Raw genomic sequence first — 15,291 nt, 5'->3', positions numbered from 1 at the left:
CCATCCAGTGATGGTTCTTTGTGGTATTAATTCGTTGTTCTTATTTGGGACTACCGTCATTCCGCCCTTCTTCGGCACACATTGCATGGGGCTGACCTACGTGCTACATGCTATGGGGTAGATAATTCCCGCATCTAGCCATTTGATAATCTCCTTTTTGACGACCCCCTTCATCGCAGAGTTGAGTCTGTGTTGATTTTCAATTGTTGTTTTGTGGTCGTCTTTAAGACGAATGTGGTGCATGCAGTACGCGGGGCTAATTCCTCTGGTGTCAAGCCAATTGCTCGCACATGTTTCTTGAGAATGCTCATCAATGCATTCTCTTGATCTTTGTTGAGCGCAGAGGAAATGATCACTGGCAGCTTCTAATTCTGCCCCAAAAATGCGTACTTCAAATGGGTTGGTAGGGTCTTTAGTTCAAGTGTTGGCACTAAGGAAGGTTACGTTGTTTTTCTTTCTTCTGTCGGCTCTACTTCTTGCTTTGCAATCATTTCTTTTTCCTTGTTTGTTTTTGTTGCAATCGCATTGTAGGCAGCAACGGATGCGCTGGCATCCTCTTCTTCATACTCTTCATCAAACTTTTCTTCTTCAATCAAATTCAGGTCATCATCAGAATCTTGCAGGTCTTCTTCATCCGAAAAATTCATGGAACGAATTATATTAAAGTTGAGCTTCTGTCCGTTAATACTCAAAGTGATTTTCCCTTGTGCACATCAATTTGAGCACGACCCGTTGATAGGAAAGGTCGCCCCAAAATGATGGGCACATCTTTGTCGGCCTCATAGTCTAAGATGATGAAGTCAGCTGGTAGGATAAATTTATCAATTGTTATCAGCACATCTTTCACCTCACCTTCTGAATGGACCAGAAATCTGTCGGCCAATTGGAGAGTCACTGATGTGGGCACAAGTTGCCCCACATTTAATTGTCTAAAAATTGACAGCCGCATCAAATTTATGTTGGCCCCTAAGTTATACAGGGCTTGCCCAATGTAGAGTCCTCCTATGGAGCAAGGAATAGTAAAGCTCCCAGGATTGCTCATCTTCGGTGGGATTATGGATTTGGAAATTTGCGTTAATGCCCCCGTGGCAAATTTTTCAGCACACCTCTTTTACCATGTCCTTCAGAAACTTGGCGTAGGCAGACATTTCCTTAATTGTTTCATTGAAAGGAATGTTAACATGTAATTTCTTTAACATAGATAAGAAGCATTGGTACTGTACCTCTTCATTTTTCTTCTTCCTTAGTCTCTGAGGGAAAGATGGTAACTGAACTTTCACGGTTCCCATTTCATTAGGCTTCGAGGTCGACGCAACCTCGGGTTCTTCTGCTTCATTTTCTCTTTCTTTTTCTTGAGTTACCGCAATCTCAGGTTTAGTTGCAATGGAAGTTGTTCTACCATGCTCCTTCTTTTCTCCCTCCACAGTCTTCCCACTGCGCAATGTCACAACCTGACATTGCTTCTTACTTGATTCCCTCGAGTTGCACGGAAGTTCGGTTGAACTTGGCAACGCCCCTTGCGACCTACTTTTTAGCTCACTCACAATCTTGCCCATCTGTAATTCAAGATTGCGGATGGATATGGCTTGACTTTGAAGTATCGTCTCGTTTTTCTCTATATATTGCTTCAATAGGCTCTCCAAAGAAGAGGATTGCGGTGGTTGTTGTGAGCTACTTGCTTGATTGCTTGGTTGACCGTTGTTGCGTTGAAAGAATCCTTGTGGCCCTTCTTTTTACGCCACAGGTTGAAAATTTTGTTGTTGATTCTTTCAAGAAAATTGGGGTGGTTTCTCCACTCGGGGGTTGTAGATGTTTGAAAAGGAATTATTTTTCACAAAGTAGATAGATTGTGGATTTTATGGGCAATCTTCCATCGCATGCCCATCACCGCAAGTCGCACACCTTGCGGTGTTTTGACTGATTGCGTTGATTTTCCCACCTTGCGGTGTTGGGCTGCTGATCGTTATTCATCATTGCGGTCATTTGGTTTTATAATGAAGTAATAGCACTGTTGTTTGTGTCAGAGTCTTTAAGTCTCAATCTCTAGTCACTCTCTCTCCAGTTTTCATGGTTCTTGAAGATGCGATCCAGATATTCTTCGCCTCATCATAAGTTTTGTCAAGCAGACCACCAGCAGCTGCCGTATTGGCAGTGGTATGCGAAGTGGGATTCAAACCATGATAGAAAATCTCCATTTGAAACTAGTCTGGTAACCCATTATGCGGACAATCCCGGACCAACCTTTTAAACCTCGCCCAAGCATCGCTGAGCGATTCGTCCATATTTTGTTCAAAATTTGTAATAAGCTTCCTTCGTCTTGCGTTCTCGGTAGGTGGAAAATACTTCGTCATAAATTTTTCCACTACCTGCTCCCAAGAAGAGACCTCTCCCGATTCGAGAGAATATGCCCATTTCCTAGCCTGATCACATAGAGAAAATGGGAACAACGTTAGTCGTACTTCTTCAGTAGAGATATTCGGGAATACAAAAATGTTGTAGATTTCAATAAAACTTCGGAGGTGAGCATGCGGGTCCTCGCCACGCCTTCCTCCGAATTGACCTGCAGTCTGGATCATCTACAGCATCACTGATTTCATTTCGAATCTGCTTCCATCGAGGGTAGGCCTCATGATTCCTTGAGAGAAATCATAGAGGTTGGGCGATGCATAGACCCTAATAGGTCTATTGCGATCGTCTGCCAACAGAATCGGATTTGCCATTACATTATTATCATTTGGTGCTCCATTTCCAAGCTGCTCCGCCATCTCTTCTTTATCGGATTGTGGTTGCTGTTGGTGGTCTCTCAATCTTCGTCTAAAAGTCCTTTCAATCTCCGGGTCGTAATTCGCCAGAGATTGAGAGTTCTACAAAGAAATAAAAAAAATTACCGTTAGCAAACTATCATGCCAAAGTCCCCGGCAACGGTGCCAAAAACTTGATGCTCGTATTTATGAAGTGGAAATATGGATGATATGCGTTGATGAATTTACGTTGTGCACTCAAGTTTCCCCAATGGAATTCAAGTGTAAATTCCTTTGAGTTTCTTGGTAAGTCCAGGGTCAAACATAGGGACTTGTGAAAATAAGTTGCGTTGGTAATTTTGATGAAAACTTTGTGGTAACCAAGTAAATAAATAAGTGTTGGGTTTGTTGTTTGCGTTGATGAAAAAGAAATAAAGAAAGGTGGCGGATTTGAGAAAAGACAGTTGCATTGATAGATGCAATGAGTATGCGATGAACGAGTTGAGAAGATCTTTAGCTAGCATTACTGGGGAATGCGTCAGACTATGCGATCATGTTACAACCATGCACAGTAAGTCATTTTCCAATGTAAATGCGATGCTCCTAAATCTAGAACACATGTGTTGAATGCAAAATGTCCATAGAGCTCTCTCTACTCTTGTCCTATGCGATGATGCAAAATGCATGAAAGTAAGGTGACCGCATATAATCATATCCTATCTCTAGGATGCATGCAATGCGTTGATAATAAATAGTGCTCATTCCTAAGTGCCTATCTCTCGTTTATGTGTTCTAATCTGACTCTTCCGAGTCTAGATTCTAACCTAACCTTCCCAAGTCTAGATCCTGTCCTTAGACTACCCTCCCGAGTATCTCTAATGGACGAATGAAGCATACATAAACAAGATAATCGTAAAGAATGAAGATTCCCTAGTTGTGCTAGCTAAATGCTTCTCAAACCATTCAACTGATTTAGCTACCCATGCGTGAATAGCAGAGAGTGAACAGATATAGAGAAAGAAATTTCATTCTTATAAATGAGTTGAGTACAAAATGACAATGGAAAGTAAAGGTAGAGAGCCTGGTAGCAATTCCTTGCTGACCGAGGCTTTTTACACTGAAATCTCTATTCTGATCTAAAGATGTTAACGCTTCTGCAGGCGTCAGCCCTCTCTCTGTCCTTGGAGCTTCCGACACTCTTCCAAGCTTACCAAAACGATCTACCGGCATAACTTCTTCCCTCGCGTCCACTATAAAATGAAAGAAAACTAAGAACACAGACGTGCGACTTGTGGAACAAAAGATTGTAAAAATGGTGAACTCCTTTTTTGAAGAATGCACTTGGTATTTATAGAGCACCCATGGTGAAAGACGGCTTCTCTCTCCTGGTTGTACAGATAGGACAACTTTAATTCCTGACTAATGCACTGCATAATTGTCACCGATAAAGCTGAATGTACTTTATGACCATTGTCGGCTGTTAACTTAATTTGGATTCGACTGGTATCAGCTTTCTATCCTATCGCTCTTAATTATCCTTTCACCCGGATGCGCCTACCATGTTGTGCTGACCAAGTTGCGTCGATCCTTCTCTTAATTTGGATTCGACTGTTATCAGCTTTCTATCCTAGCACGATCAACGAAAAGCCTTGCGGTGAAGTTGCGCTCGACCGATGATTTCCTATGATCGCAATCTTGCATTACGTTAATGCATATTTTGCACAAAAATACAAAGATCAACTGTTCTAATGCGCTGAACGCATGCAACCGCAATATTATAGAATTTATGCTTAATGGATGCAATTTAACATATTTCATCAACGCGATCCAACATTTTTTAAGAACTTAGCACTATGATAACGTGCATTTCTGCCCGTTATCAGATATACTACTCATTGGGAATGATGTAGGTTTACCTACTACAGTTAAGAACTGGCTAGCGACCCAATTCCAAATGAAATATTTGGGAGAGGCTCAGTTTGTTCTTGGTATACAGATATTTCGGGATCGTAAGAACAAAGTGCTAGCACTGTCTTAGGTATCGTACATTGACAAGATGTTGCTCAAGTACTCGATGTAGGACTCCAAGAGAGGCCTACTGTCGTTCAGGCATGGAGTCACTTTTTCTAAGGACATGTGTCCTAAGACGCCTCGAGAGGTTGAGGAGATGAGACAGGTCTCATATGTGTCTGCCATTGGCATCGACGACAAAATGTTGCTGACTTGTTTACGAAGGCTCTCACGGCTATAGTGTTTGAGGGTCTACAGGATCACCCGCGGTTGGACTAGGGCAAGTGGGAGATTTTCTTGTACTGGGCTTTTATGCCTTAGTTTATTGTTTTGTACTAGTTTCATGTACACCCCAATTCGCTTTAGGAAAAGTGGGAGATTGTTGGTGTTGATGCCCTAAAGTCTCGTGTCCTGTAGTTTGTAAACAGTTTGTACAAACGCTTGTGTTGTATAATATAAGATATTTTACTTCACATCTTGTATTTTGCTCAGTTGCATGTTTTATTTGCTTTATCACAAACCAATAAACATAAAATCCTTGGTTATCTGTATGTAACTCAAGCATGTATGTGGTGACATATAAGTGGATCATGTCTTGAGTGATAACCAAAATGCTCTGTAGTATATGGATATAGGAGGAAAACCTTATCCTAGTAACACTATGGATGCTGCCCGCTTTGTGGAATGGTCACAAGTGTTGTGACTTATCACAAATGGTCTGATCCTAATCATTCGTGTTGGGGACATGCGAACGGGGGTGTCCTATACAAAGATTAAGTATTGTTTTTCTTATTGTAATTATTTTCTTTAAACGAAGAAACATGGATCATTTTCATATATTGGGTGTTTAAAAAATGAGTAAAGAAGATCTATGTCTAGCAGACAGTGCAACTACACATACAATACTTACAAATAAAAAAATACTTTTCCAAATTGACAATGCTGAAAGAAAAAGTAAATACAATATCAGGTTCTGCATACTTGATCGAAGGTTTTGGAAAAGCAAATATTATTTTGCCTAGAGGAACAAAATTTACAATTGAAAATGCATTGTTCTTTAGTCAATCAAAGAGAAATCTTCTAAGTTTTAAAGATATACATTGCAATGGTTATCATATTAGACTAATAATAAGAATAATGTAGAATATCTATATATCATATCCACTGTATCAAATGAAAAACGTATATTGGAAGAGTTGTCTGCTTTATCTTCTGGACTATATTATAATCATATACGAGTAATTGAAAATATGCAACAATGAACCTGAAGTTCATGAATCCAGACATATTTATCATTTGGCATGACCAACTGTGTCGTCCAGGATCTATAATGATGAGGAGAATTATTGAGAATTCAAATGGACACCCATTGAAGAGATTCTTCAATCTAATGAATTATCATGTGATGCTTGCTCTCAAGGAAAATTGATAATTAGACCATCACTAGCTAAAGTGGGAATTGAATCACCCACATTTTTAGAATGAATTCATGGTGATATATGTGGACTCATTAACCCACCAAGTGAACCATTTACATACTTTATGGTATTAATAGATGCATCTAGCAGATGGTCACACAAATGCTTATTATCAAGTCGAAATCTTGCATTTGCAAGATTACTTGCTCAAATAATTAAGTTAAGAGCACAATTTCCTAATTATACAATTAAGACCATTCGTCTTGATAATGCTGAGAATTTACATCCAAGCTTTTGATAATTATTATATGTCAATTGGGATAAGTGTTGAATATCATGTAGCTCATGTTCATACACAAAATGGTTTAGCAAAATCATTTATAAAACGTTTGCAATTAATTGCAAGACCATTACTTATGATAGCTAAGTTTCCTTTATCTGTATGGGGACATGCTATTTTGCATACAACGTCACTTGTACGCATTAGGCCAATAGCTTATCATAAGTACTCGCCATTATAATTAGCTCATGGTCATGAGCTAAATATTTCCCATCTGAGATTTTTTGGATGTGCAGTATATGTTCCAATTGCTCCACCACAACGCACTAAGATGGGTCCTCAAAGGAGATTAGGAATATATGTTGGATATGATTCCCAATAAATTATTAAATATCTTGAGCCCCTAACGGGTGATATATTACTGCACAATTTGCTGATTGTCATTTTAATGAGACAAATTTTCCAACATTAGGGGGAGGAATTAAGAAGTTAATGTTGGAAGGATTAAGAATTTGGAAAAAGAAATTACGTAGAATGCATCGTTATTGTCTCATTTAGATCCCCATACATATCAATGTGAACTTGAAGTTCAGAAAATAATTCATTTTCAAAATATAGAAAATCAATTACCATATGTATTTATAGATACAAAGAAAGTAACTAAGTCACATATACCAGCTGCAAATATTCCATAAAAAATTGATATCCCAACGCAACAAATTGTCACTAATGAGTCTAGAATACACCAGATGCATGATAGACTAGTGGGTTCCAAAAATAAAAATCCTCGAAAACGAAAAATAATTAATAGTGAAAAAGACTTGGTTGAGGATTTAAATACCCATAAAGAAATACTTGACATGACTAGTGAGGAAGGTGAAATACCTAAAGATAATAATGAGATTTCAGTAAATTATGTCATGATAGGAAAAATATGGAATCGAACTAATGTAATTATTGACAATATTTTTGCGTATAATTTTGCTCTTGACATTATATCTAAAAATGAGGATCCTGAACCAAAATCTGTTGAAGAGTGTTGATATAGAAAAGATTGGCTTTAGTGGAAAGAAGCAATTGAGACAGAATTAAACTCACTTTCAAAACGACATATTTTCAGACCAGTAGTCTGAATACCAAAAGATGTCAAACCTGTGGGGGTAAAAATGGGTATTTGTGAGAAAAAGAAATGAAAATAATGAGGTCACAAGATACAATGCAAGAGCAAGGTTTTTCACAAAGACCTGGTATTGATTATGAGGAGACATATTCTCTAGTGGTGGATGCGATTACACTAAGATATTTAATTAGCCTGACTATGTATGAAAGTCTGGATATGTACTTTATGGATGTAGTCACTGAAGTAACTCTTATACAAGAGTACCTCTGAGCAGAAGCGAATCTTTTCAAAGACATCGTGACAGAATTACAACATTTACATTCTAACAAACAGATATGCATCGTATTGTAAAATGACAGGCATGCTTAGAAATAAACAACCAAGAGAATAAGGAAACTTACAAGTTGAAGACTCTTTCTTCTCGGAAAATTTCGCTATCTCCACAAACGACAAGCAAGTGGGAAGACAAGCTATCGTTCACCAAAACTTCGGTCGTCTACTATGAACGACCTCTACACGAACAGTAGGAAGATTGGGATGACACTACCACTTGGAACCCTTAGTATTCTTGGTGTGAGAATTGAAAGATTGGGCTCTATTCGGATTTGGTAGAGGGGAGGAGGAAAAGAGATCATACACAACGATCAAGCAAGTGGGAGAAAGCTAAGTCTATCATATAGAAAAAGTTCTTGATCCTTTAGATGAAGTACACGATTGTGTAGGAAAAGGTAGGCGATCTGATGGAACTCTTAACGAAGAGCATCCATGATGTGTTCAGATCTTTCCTATTTCATTGTGACTGAAATTACGACACACATATTCTATCAACCAGTTATGCAATTTACACTAATTAACGACATGCTTTGATAAATAAAATACAAGGGATTGAGTTCACATACCAGTTGAAGACTCTCTTCACTTTGAACTCAACATTACGGAAGCAACCTCTACGTTCTTTATCGCCCAGCAAACAATCGCATACAGCAACACGATTGTCTACACGAACGGCAACATCACGAACAAGCACGAGCAAGCAGGAGTGGGCATGACACCACCGCTTAGAACCCTTGGTAATCTCAGAGTTAGAATCCAAGGAGTGCTCTTTGTTGAATTTGTAGAGGAAGGAGGAATGGGCTGATCGTGTAGAACGATAAGCAAGTGGGAGAGAAGGCTATTGTATAGCGGATGCTTATCGTTTAGAGAAAGCTACATGATCTTGTAGGTTTTGCTAAGCGATCGTCTAGTAATAGGTAAGCGATCGTTTAGAAAACTCGGCACGCTAAGCAATCGTTAAGAAAATCTAAGCGATCATTTAGATGCAGGTTGTGCGATCGTTTAGACTATAGGGCGCTATCATATAGACTCTCAACTAAGCGATCAAAACATTTTCACACCATGAGCGATTTTTACTAACTCATTGCAAAATGAAACAAAATTTCATTTTTTTTTTCAGTTATAATAATCGAATAAGGAATTTCCCATTAACGCACGATCAAAGAGAAGATTTCGGTAAATTTTCACATAATTAACCAATTTAATTAATAAATGAATATAATCATATTATATTCTTATCCTATAGTTTGATATCGTATATCTACTATAGTAATTTCTCCTCCACTTGATATAAATCATATTTATATCTAATTTTCTCTAAAATAATGTATCTCATAGCCAATTATATCATATATAATTAACCAGTTCAATTAAATCATATATAATAGAACTCCCTCTTATGGACCTGTGGCTCGAAGCTCCAACGGTACGTGAATAGCTGACTAAACTCTTTAGCCACGAGATCCACCATCCGTTAACTGCCAGGCATTCCACTAAAGAACAACAGCTGAACTCTTCTTACCACAAATATATTTCTGTGTTCGGATATAACCAATTATGAGTATGATGACCTTTTACAGATGCTCGTACGTATAGCTGGGCCAATTTACCATTTTTCCCCTGTAGTTACATCTCACTCCTTAAGTACCACTGAGAAGGTGTGGAGCGCTACATCGTTCAAGCCCTGGAATTAGCCCTTAAGGGAGCTATCTATCTACTTGCCCCTGCCTCGGGGAAGGAGTGAATTATTTTATGTAGCTGAGTTCCCAGCTCCCAAATCAGAAAAATCCTCAAAATGGTAGGTTTGAATCGGCAACCTAGCCACTCGCCCAAAACCCCATAACAAATTTAAAGGACTGCCCTCAATGGCAGGAGTTCTCTAACTCATCAGGATTGAGGTCATATTACCTATGGTCATCCTAGTGAAGTTGAAGTCTCTTGTCATGAATGGTGTTATTTAACGAGTCGTTAACACTTCGTGGTCAGGTCTTATATAAACTCTTTATATAGGACGCTCCCACTCACATGTCCCCTGCACGAATTGATAGGGATCAGACCATCAGTCACAACACTTGTGACCATTCCACAAAGCGGGTCGCATCCGTAGAGTTACCAGGATAAGGTTTCCCTCCCATATCCATATACTACAGACCATTTTGGTTATCACTCAAGACATGATCCACTTGTTATATCACCACATACATGTTTAAGTTTACACACAGATAACCAGGGATTTTAGTTTATTGGTTTATGGTAAAGCAAATAAAACATTACAACTGAGCAAAAACAAAATGTTGAAGTAAAAATATCATATATTATACAACACAAGTGTTCATATAAACTGTTTTATAAACTACAGGACACGAGACTTTAGGGCATCAACCCCCAACAAGCATTATATCTAAATTTGGGGTGTGATATATGCTTGCCCTCAAGCATATCTTCTACTTAAGGCAATCATGCTCCATTCCTATCCTATATTTCTGCGATGATTGGTTGCTCCAAATGTTACACTTAGGCACATTACCTGACATCGCACTTCCCTTCTATCCTTGCTAATTCTTAGCAAGTCTTACTTTATTCTTTCTATGTAACAAATTTTTGCTCAAAGACACTTTTCGAGTTTTCAAAATAGAAAGTTTTATCTTTTCGTTATCCAAACAACTTGATGTATCTATATGTGATGAGCAAACACTTTGCGTCATTTATTCACTTAGAGACAATTGGTCATGGTTACACTCTTCGTTTTGGCTTGTCCCCACGAGTGTCATGCGAACATCCAACTACGGTAGTGTGCCAGTTCTACTTTAACTCGTGATAATCAGAGGAGTTGTCCCTTGCATTTTTTTTGTTTATTCAACGTTGCTCTTGGAAACCCACCTTCATTTTGGTTTGCTCCTACGGGTGTCATACGATTATCCAACTACGAGCAGGCTCCTTTCGTAACTAAACTTTTATCAGGTTGGGGACAGTTTTGAAATTTTCCCTTGCGCCGACATTGGAGTTTTGCATAATTTTTTTTTATTTGAAAACGAAAAGGGATGCATTTTCTGAAATACTGCATACTTCTGAGTTCATTTGCTCAGACCTTCCCCACCCCTAAATTTAAAGATGAGCAAGGTCCTCATTGCGTTGTTTGGATAGATTAGATAAACATTTAGAAGAAAATTTCAAAAAGAAGGTTTGAGCAGGACTTTGAAAGATAAAAGGTAAAGTACTGCTAAACTACGAGTTAACTAAGTGTTAGTCAAAATTTACTATGTATGGGAAATGTTTCTAAGTGTAACATATAATACGTCATAGCAACGCAATGAAGATTGTAAAAATACAAGAGTACAAATATAGCAACGATTAACAAAGGAAGATAAAGACAGAGGCGCAGGCAAAGAGTATAGTGAATTATGTACTTTGATTGTATTGACTATTAACAAAGTATGTGAATAGATTACAAATGGTTGCATTACAAACAAAATTTTCTCATGCCTGTACAAGAGTCAAAGAATTTGGTAAAGTTACAAAATAATAAAAGAATTGAGTACAATTAAAGAATGGTTGCATTAAAACTTAAAATTGAAGAAAGAATAAAAACTAAGGTTGAGGAGCAGGGGGATTTGGTGGAGGGTATTGAGGCGGTGCAACAGAGCCATCGTAAAAAATAAAGGGCTGTCTTAGATGTGGAGGCACCATCGAACCATGCAGATAGGCGGTGAGAAAGTTGAAGTATTCTTGATTGCGCTCCGCTATCTATCGCTGGTGTTGGAAGATCCTATGCATATTGTGCTAGATATTGATGAGTGCTTCCGTTGAAGTTGTAGCACTGTGTTGAATCTCATCAATGCGCTCCATTGCTACCTCAAATCGATGGTTGAAGTAGTGATGCTGCTGAGAGACAAGTTCTTGCTATTGGGCGAAGAGGGTTCTCATTTCAGCTAGCTCAGCAGCCAAGGAGGTGGAGGATGGTTGTGCTTGCGATGTCTCGCTAGCACCATTTTGGGGTTGGGCAGATGTGCCTTCACCCAAAGCGTGTGGGTCATCAACTTGCGGCAATGGTGTAGTGGGATGTGGTGATGAAGTTGGTGGTGAATGTGGGGTTGCTGGTTGAATAGGAGAGTTGGGAATAAGGGTAATAGGTTTATGAAGAGGGGAGAAAGTTTGCGCTGGTGGCTTGGAGGGCTTGAAGATTTGATGACTAAAGGGTTTATGGGCTCTGAATCATGCGCTGGTGACTCATGTACCCTCTCTTTTCCCTTATCTTCTCTTTTTCTTCTTTTTGGTTTGGATTTCTACGGCTTATTCAAATCAATCGCAGGTCTCTTTGCTGGCAGTTCCGGGCAATGTGGGGAATCCTTGAGAAGCATCCTCAGAATTTTGATGTTGATGAGGCCGTGGACTTTTGGCATGGGCTCCTCCTCATCAAGATAAACTTGAGACGATCCACGGGAAGAAGTACTATCCCCGTATATGCCCCACTAGTGTTTTGATCTGCCCTGCGATCAACCTTCCCATGTCAATAGGAATGCCGCGCGCAATACAATATGCTGCCATCACCTGATCCTTTGATACAGTTCTGTCATGCGTTGTTGGGATCAACTGCTTCTTGACCAAATACACCCAGAGCCTTCCTTTCGATAGCAAAGACTTAGACTCCAGAGTGCGGATGCCTTTAGGGGAGACTGTCCATCTTGTGCCTGGTTGCGCTAGTACCTTCAGCGCGTTTCTCATTAGTTCTTCTGTAGGATCATCAATGATCTTGTTCCCTGGTGCATCAGGGTTGTCCCTCATCTGATAAAGTCCATTGATGTTCTTTGTACTGAAATATACTGTCTCGCCCTTAAATGTCACTGCATCCCTATTTTCGTGCAGATGCCCGCGATAGAAGTCATGCACTACCTGAGGCACAATGATGGATGGGCACTGATAGAAAGTGTCCCACCCATGCTCCACAATGATACTCGTGATAAGATCAGGTAGTGGGGTCGGTGCAGGGTAGAAGCCCATCTCGATCAGCATGTCATCATTCTCCTTTCTTTTAGCTGATCGCTTCTTGGCCGATGCAGGCTCACTGCTCTCTGCCACGTCTTTGCCTCTTGCTTGCGCAAGGCGGGCTACTTGCCTTAGTCTCTTTTCCCGCTCCTTGCGCTGTTCCTTTTTCTCTCGTTCAGCGAGTTCTTTGCCCTTACTTTTATACAAGCGTTTCTTGTTAGCTTCGCGCTTCCTTCTCTTCTCTTCCAAAAGCAGTCTTTCCTCTTCTTTCTTCTTCCTCCTTTCTTCTTCTTCTGCCTCTCTCTCTTCTCTCTGGAACTCTTCTTCAAACTGCTCAGAGGCCAGTAATAGGCGCTGATCCTCTTTGCGTTTTCGGATCCCTTCAAGTCAGGCAAGCTCGTTATTTCTTCGCATTTCTTCAAATTCTAATCTTTTTCTTCTGTTCCCTTTTGCGATGATGAGCTTGCCCCGCTCCATCTTTTCTTGCTTATCTTCTTCTTCTTTTCTTCTTCTTTCCTTCTCTTCTAATGCTAACATTAATTGTTGAGGGTCGATATTAGACCTTTGCGGCGTATTCTTCCTGCGACGCCGCATTAGGGGGTTCCATCTGTTTCTTCACCTTCGTCCGCTGCAACCAATTGCGTTGCTTTAGGTTGCGGCGGCTCCATCAATTGCGCCGTTTCCCCCTATCCTCCCTTACGGAGGTCGACTCTCCATCCTTCTAGGGCTTGCAGCCCTCTGCTTTGTTTTTCTTCTTCTCTCAGGCGCCTCTTCTCTTTTCGGCGCAATCTTCTCTCTTCTTTCTTCTTTCTCATCTTCTTCTTTGCCTCTTCATCTTCGTCATCATCCTTTTTCTTTTTTCTCTTTCTTGATTTGTGATGATGCGATGACTCCTCCTTTCCTGCCTTCTTTCCCTTACTCATCTTCTTCTTCTTATCTTCCTTTTCAGCCTCTGCTACCTTCTTCAATCTAACTCCGGCTTCCTTCTCTGCCTCAGCTGCCTTCAACTCTTTCTTCTTGGCCTCTTTTGGCAGCACACCCCCTACAATCTCCTCCATCGCAAGTACTTCATCTTTTATTGCTTCTTCCGCCACAACCACTGTCTCCTCCTCCGTAGGCAGTGGCTGGTTGACAACCCCTACCTCGAGCAGTCCTCCTCCTTGCTCTAAGGTACTTAGGATATTGCCAAATACCTCCGTGTCGTCTCGCCTCTTCCGTTCACTTTCAGTGGAGACGGACGATGTTGGTGTTGGTAAGCTTTCAGTACTTCCTTCTCTTTTGAACGCAGGAGGCCTAGCGGCCAAGGGATTTCTCCGAGTTCTTCCAGTGGGACTAGGGATAGAACGGGCTTGTGCGGCAATCCTGCGACTGGCAACCAAGAATGCTGCCTCTCGCATGGCTACTTGGACATGGATGGAAGGTGAAGCAGGTTAGTTTGGTGTTGACTCTGAGCTTTTGGGAGAAGAAAGGGTTCTAAAAGCAAAATGTTTGGGGTTCTGATTTGCTGGTAAAGAATTTCCAAAGACGGAGGAGGGGGTATTTATAGGTTGGGCCGTGGTGGGGCCCAATGCGATTTGTGCGGTGACTGACCTCGAGCATCTCAACAGGCGCATCGTTCCACCTCCCGCATTTATGGAATTTTCAGAAAAAGCGTCCTTTCTTCTACTAGGCCATAATTGCTTGGGGATACGAATCGATTGGCCTTCTTCCCGAATTACCAGACAAAATTTTCTTTAATATTTTATTTGAATGGACGCATGATAAGGTATAATGCATTGTGTTCAATAACGCAACTGCATCTTTGCAAAGGATGGGCACAGCGTATATATCCCCGCAACACATCCCTTAACCAACGCATTTCTAGAGGATACCTCGACATAGTGCATTTGGCTAAGGACGGGCAAAGGACATATACGAGCGCAACACACCCCTCAACTCAATACAGTTGAGTTAAGTGATCGCAATGCATTCCTAGTAGGTTTGGGATGTGTCCACTGTCATCTTGCTTTCTTGTTGTTCAATGTTTTATTTTTGGAACTTATGTTTACACATATATTTTATTTTATTAATATTATTGTTTATTTTTTTTTATGACTCAATCATTCACAAATTAAAGTTCATACGCTAACTACAGAAAACTCAAAGAATTAAAGGCAGGAATGAATTAAATGCACATAAGTAATTGAAGAATGAAATTCGAAGAGTCAAAAGTTTCATTTAATGCATCATTAAAACTTGGCTCAGAAATCAAAGAAGGAATTTAGTAAAGCAAAATAAATGTAGTATTGAGATATGAACTGAAAATTTGCGTTGTCTTTGATGCTCGCAATCCACATCCCCGCAGGTGGTCAGGCTTGCCTGCTCAACGTCTTCACGGACATTGCTCTTTCCCTGTTGATCCCGGGG

The 15,291-nt window shown here is 40.1% G+C and overlaps 1 protein-coding gene across 1 annotated transcript in view; it reads right to left on the bottom strand.

Moving 5' to 3' along the window:
• LOC120086174 overlaps positions 1-14,282 on the bottom strand; it is a 37,436-nt gene extending 23,154 nt beyond the window's left edge. Inside the window, 2 exon segments of the mRNA XM_039042685.1 lie at positions 12,451-13,055; positions 13,805-14,282. Of these exon segments, the coding sequence (XP_038898613.1) occupies positions 12,451-13,055; positions 13,805-14,282 (1,083 nt within the window).
• Positions 14,283-15,291: the final 1,009 nt, after the last annotated feature.

The sequence above is a fragment of the Benincasa hispida genome, chromosome 9 (assembly GCF_009727055.1).
Source record: "Benincasa hispida cultivar B227 chromosome 9, ASM972705v1, whole genome shotgun sequence".
NCBI classification, from domain to species: domain Eukaryota; kingdom Viridiplantae; phylum Streptophyta; class Magnoliopsida; order Cucurbitales; family Cucurbitaceae; genus Benincasa; species Benincasa hispida.
The sequence above is the reverse complement of the archived record's forward strand: the minus strand, read 5'-3'. Positions and strand labels throughout refer to the sequence as shown.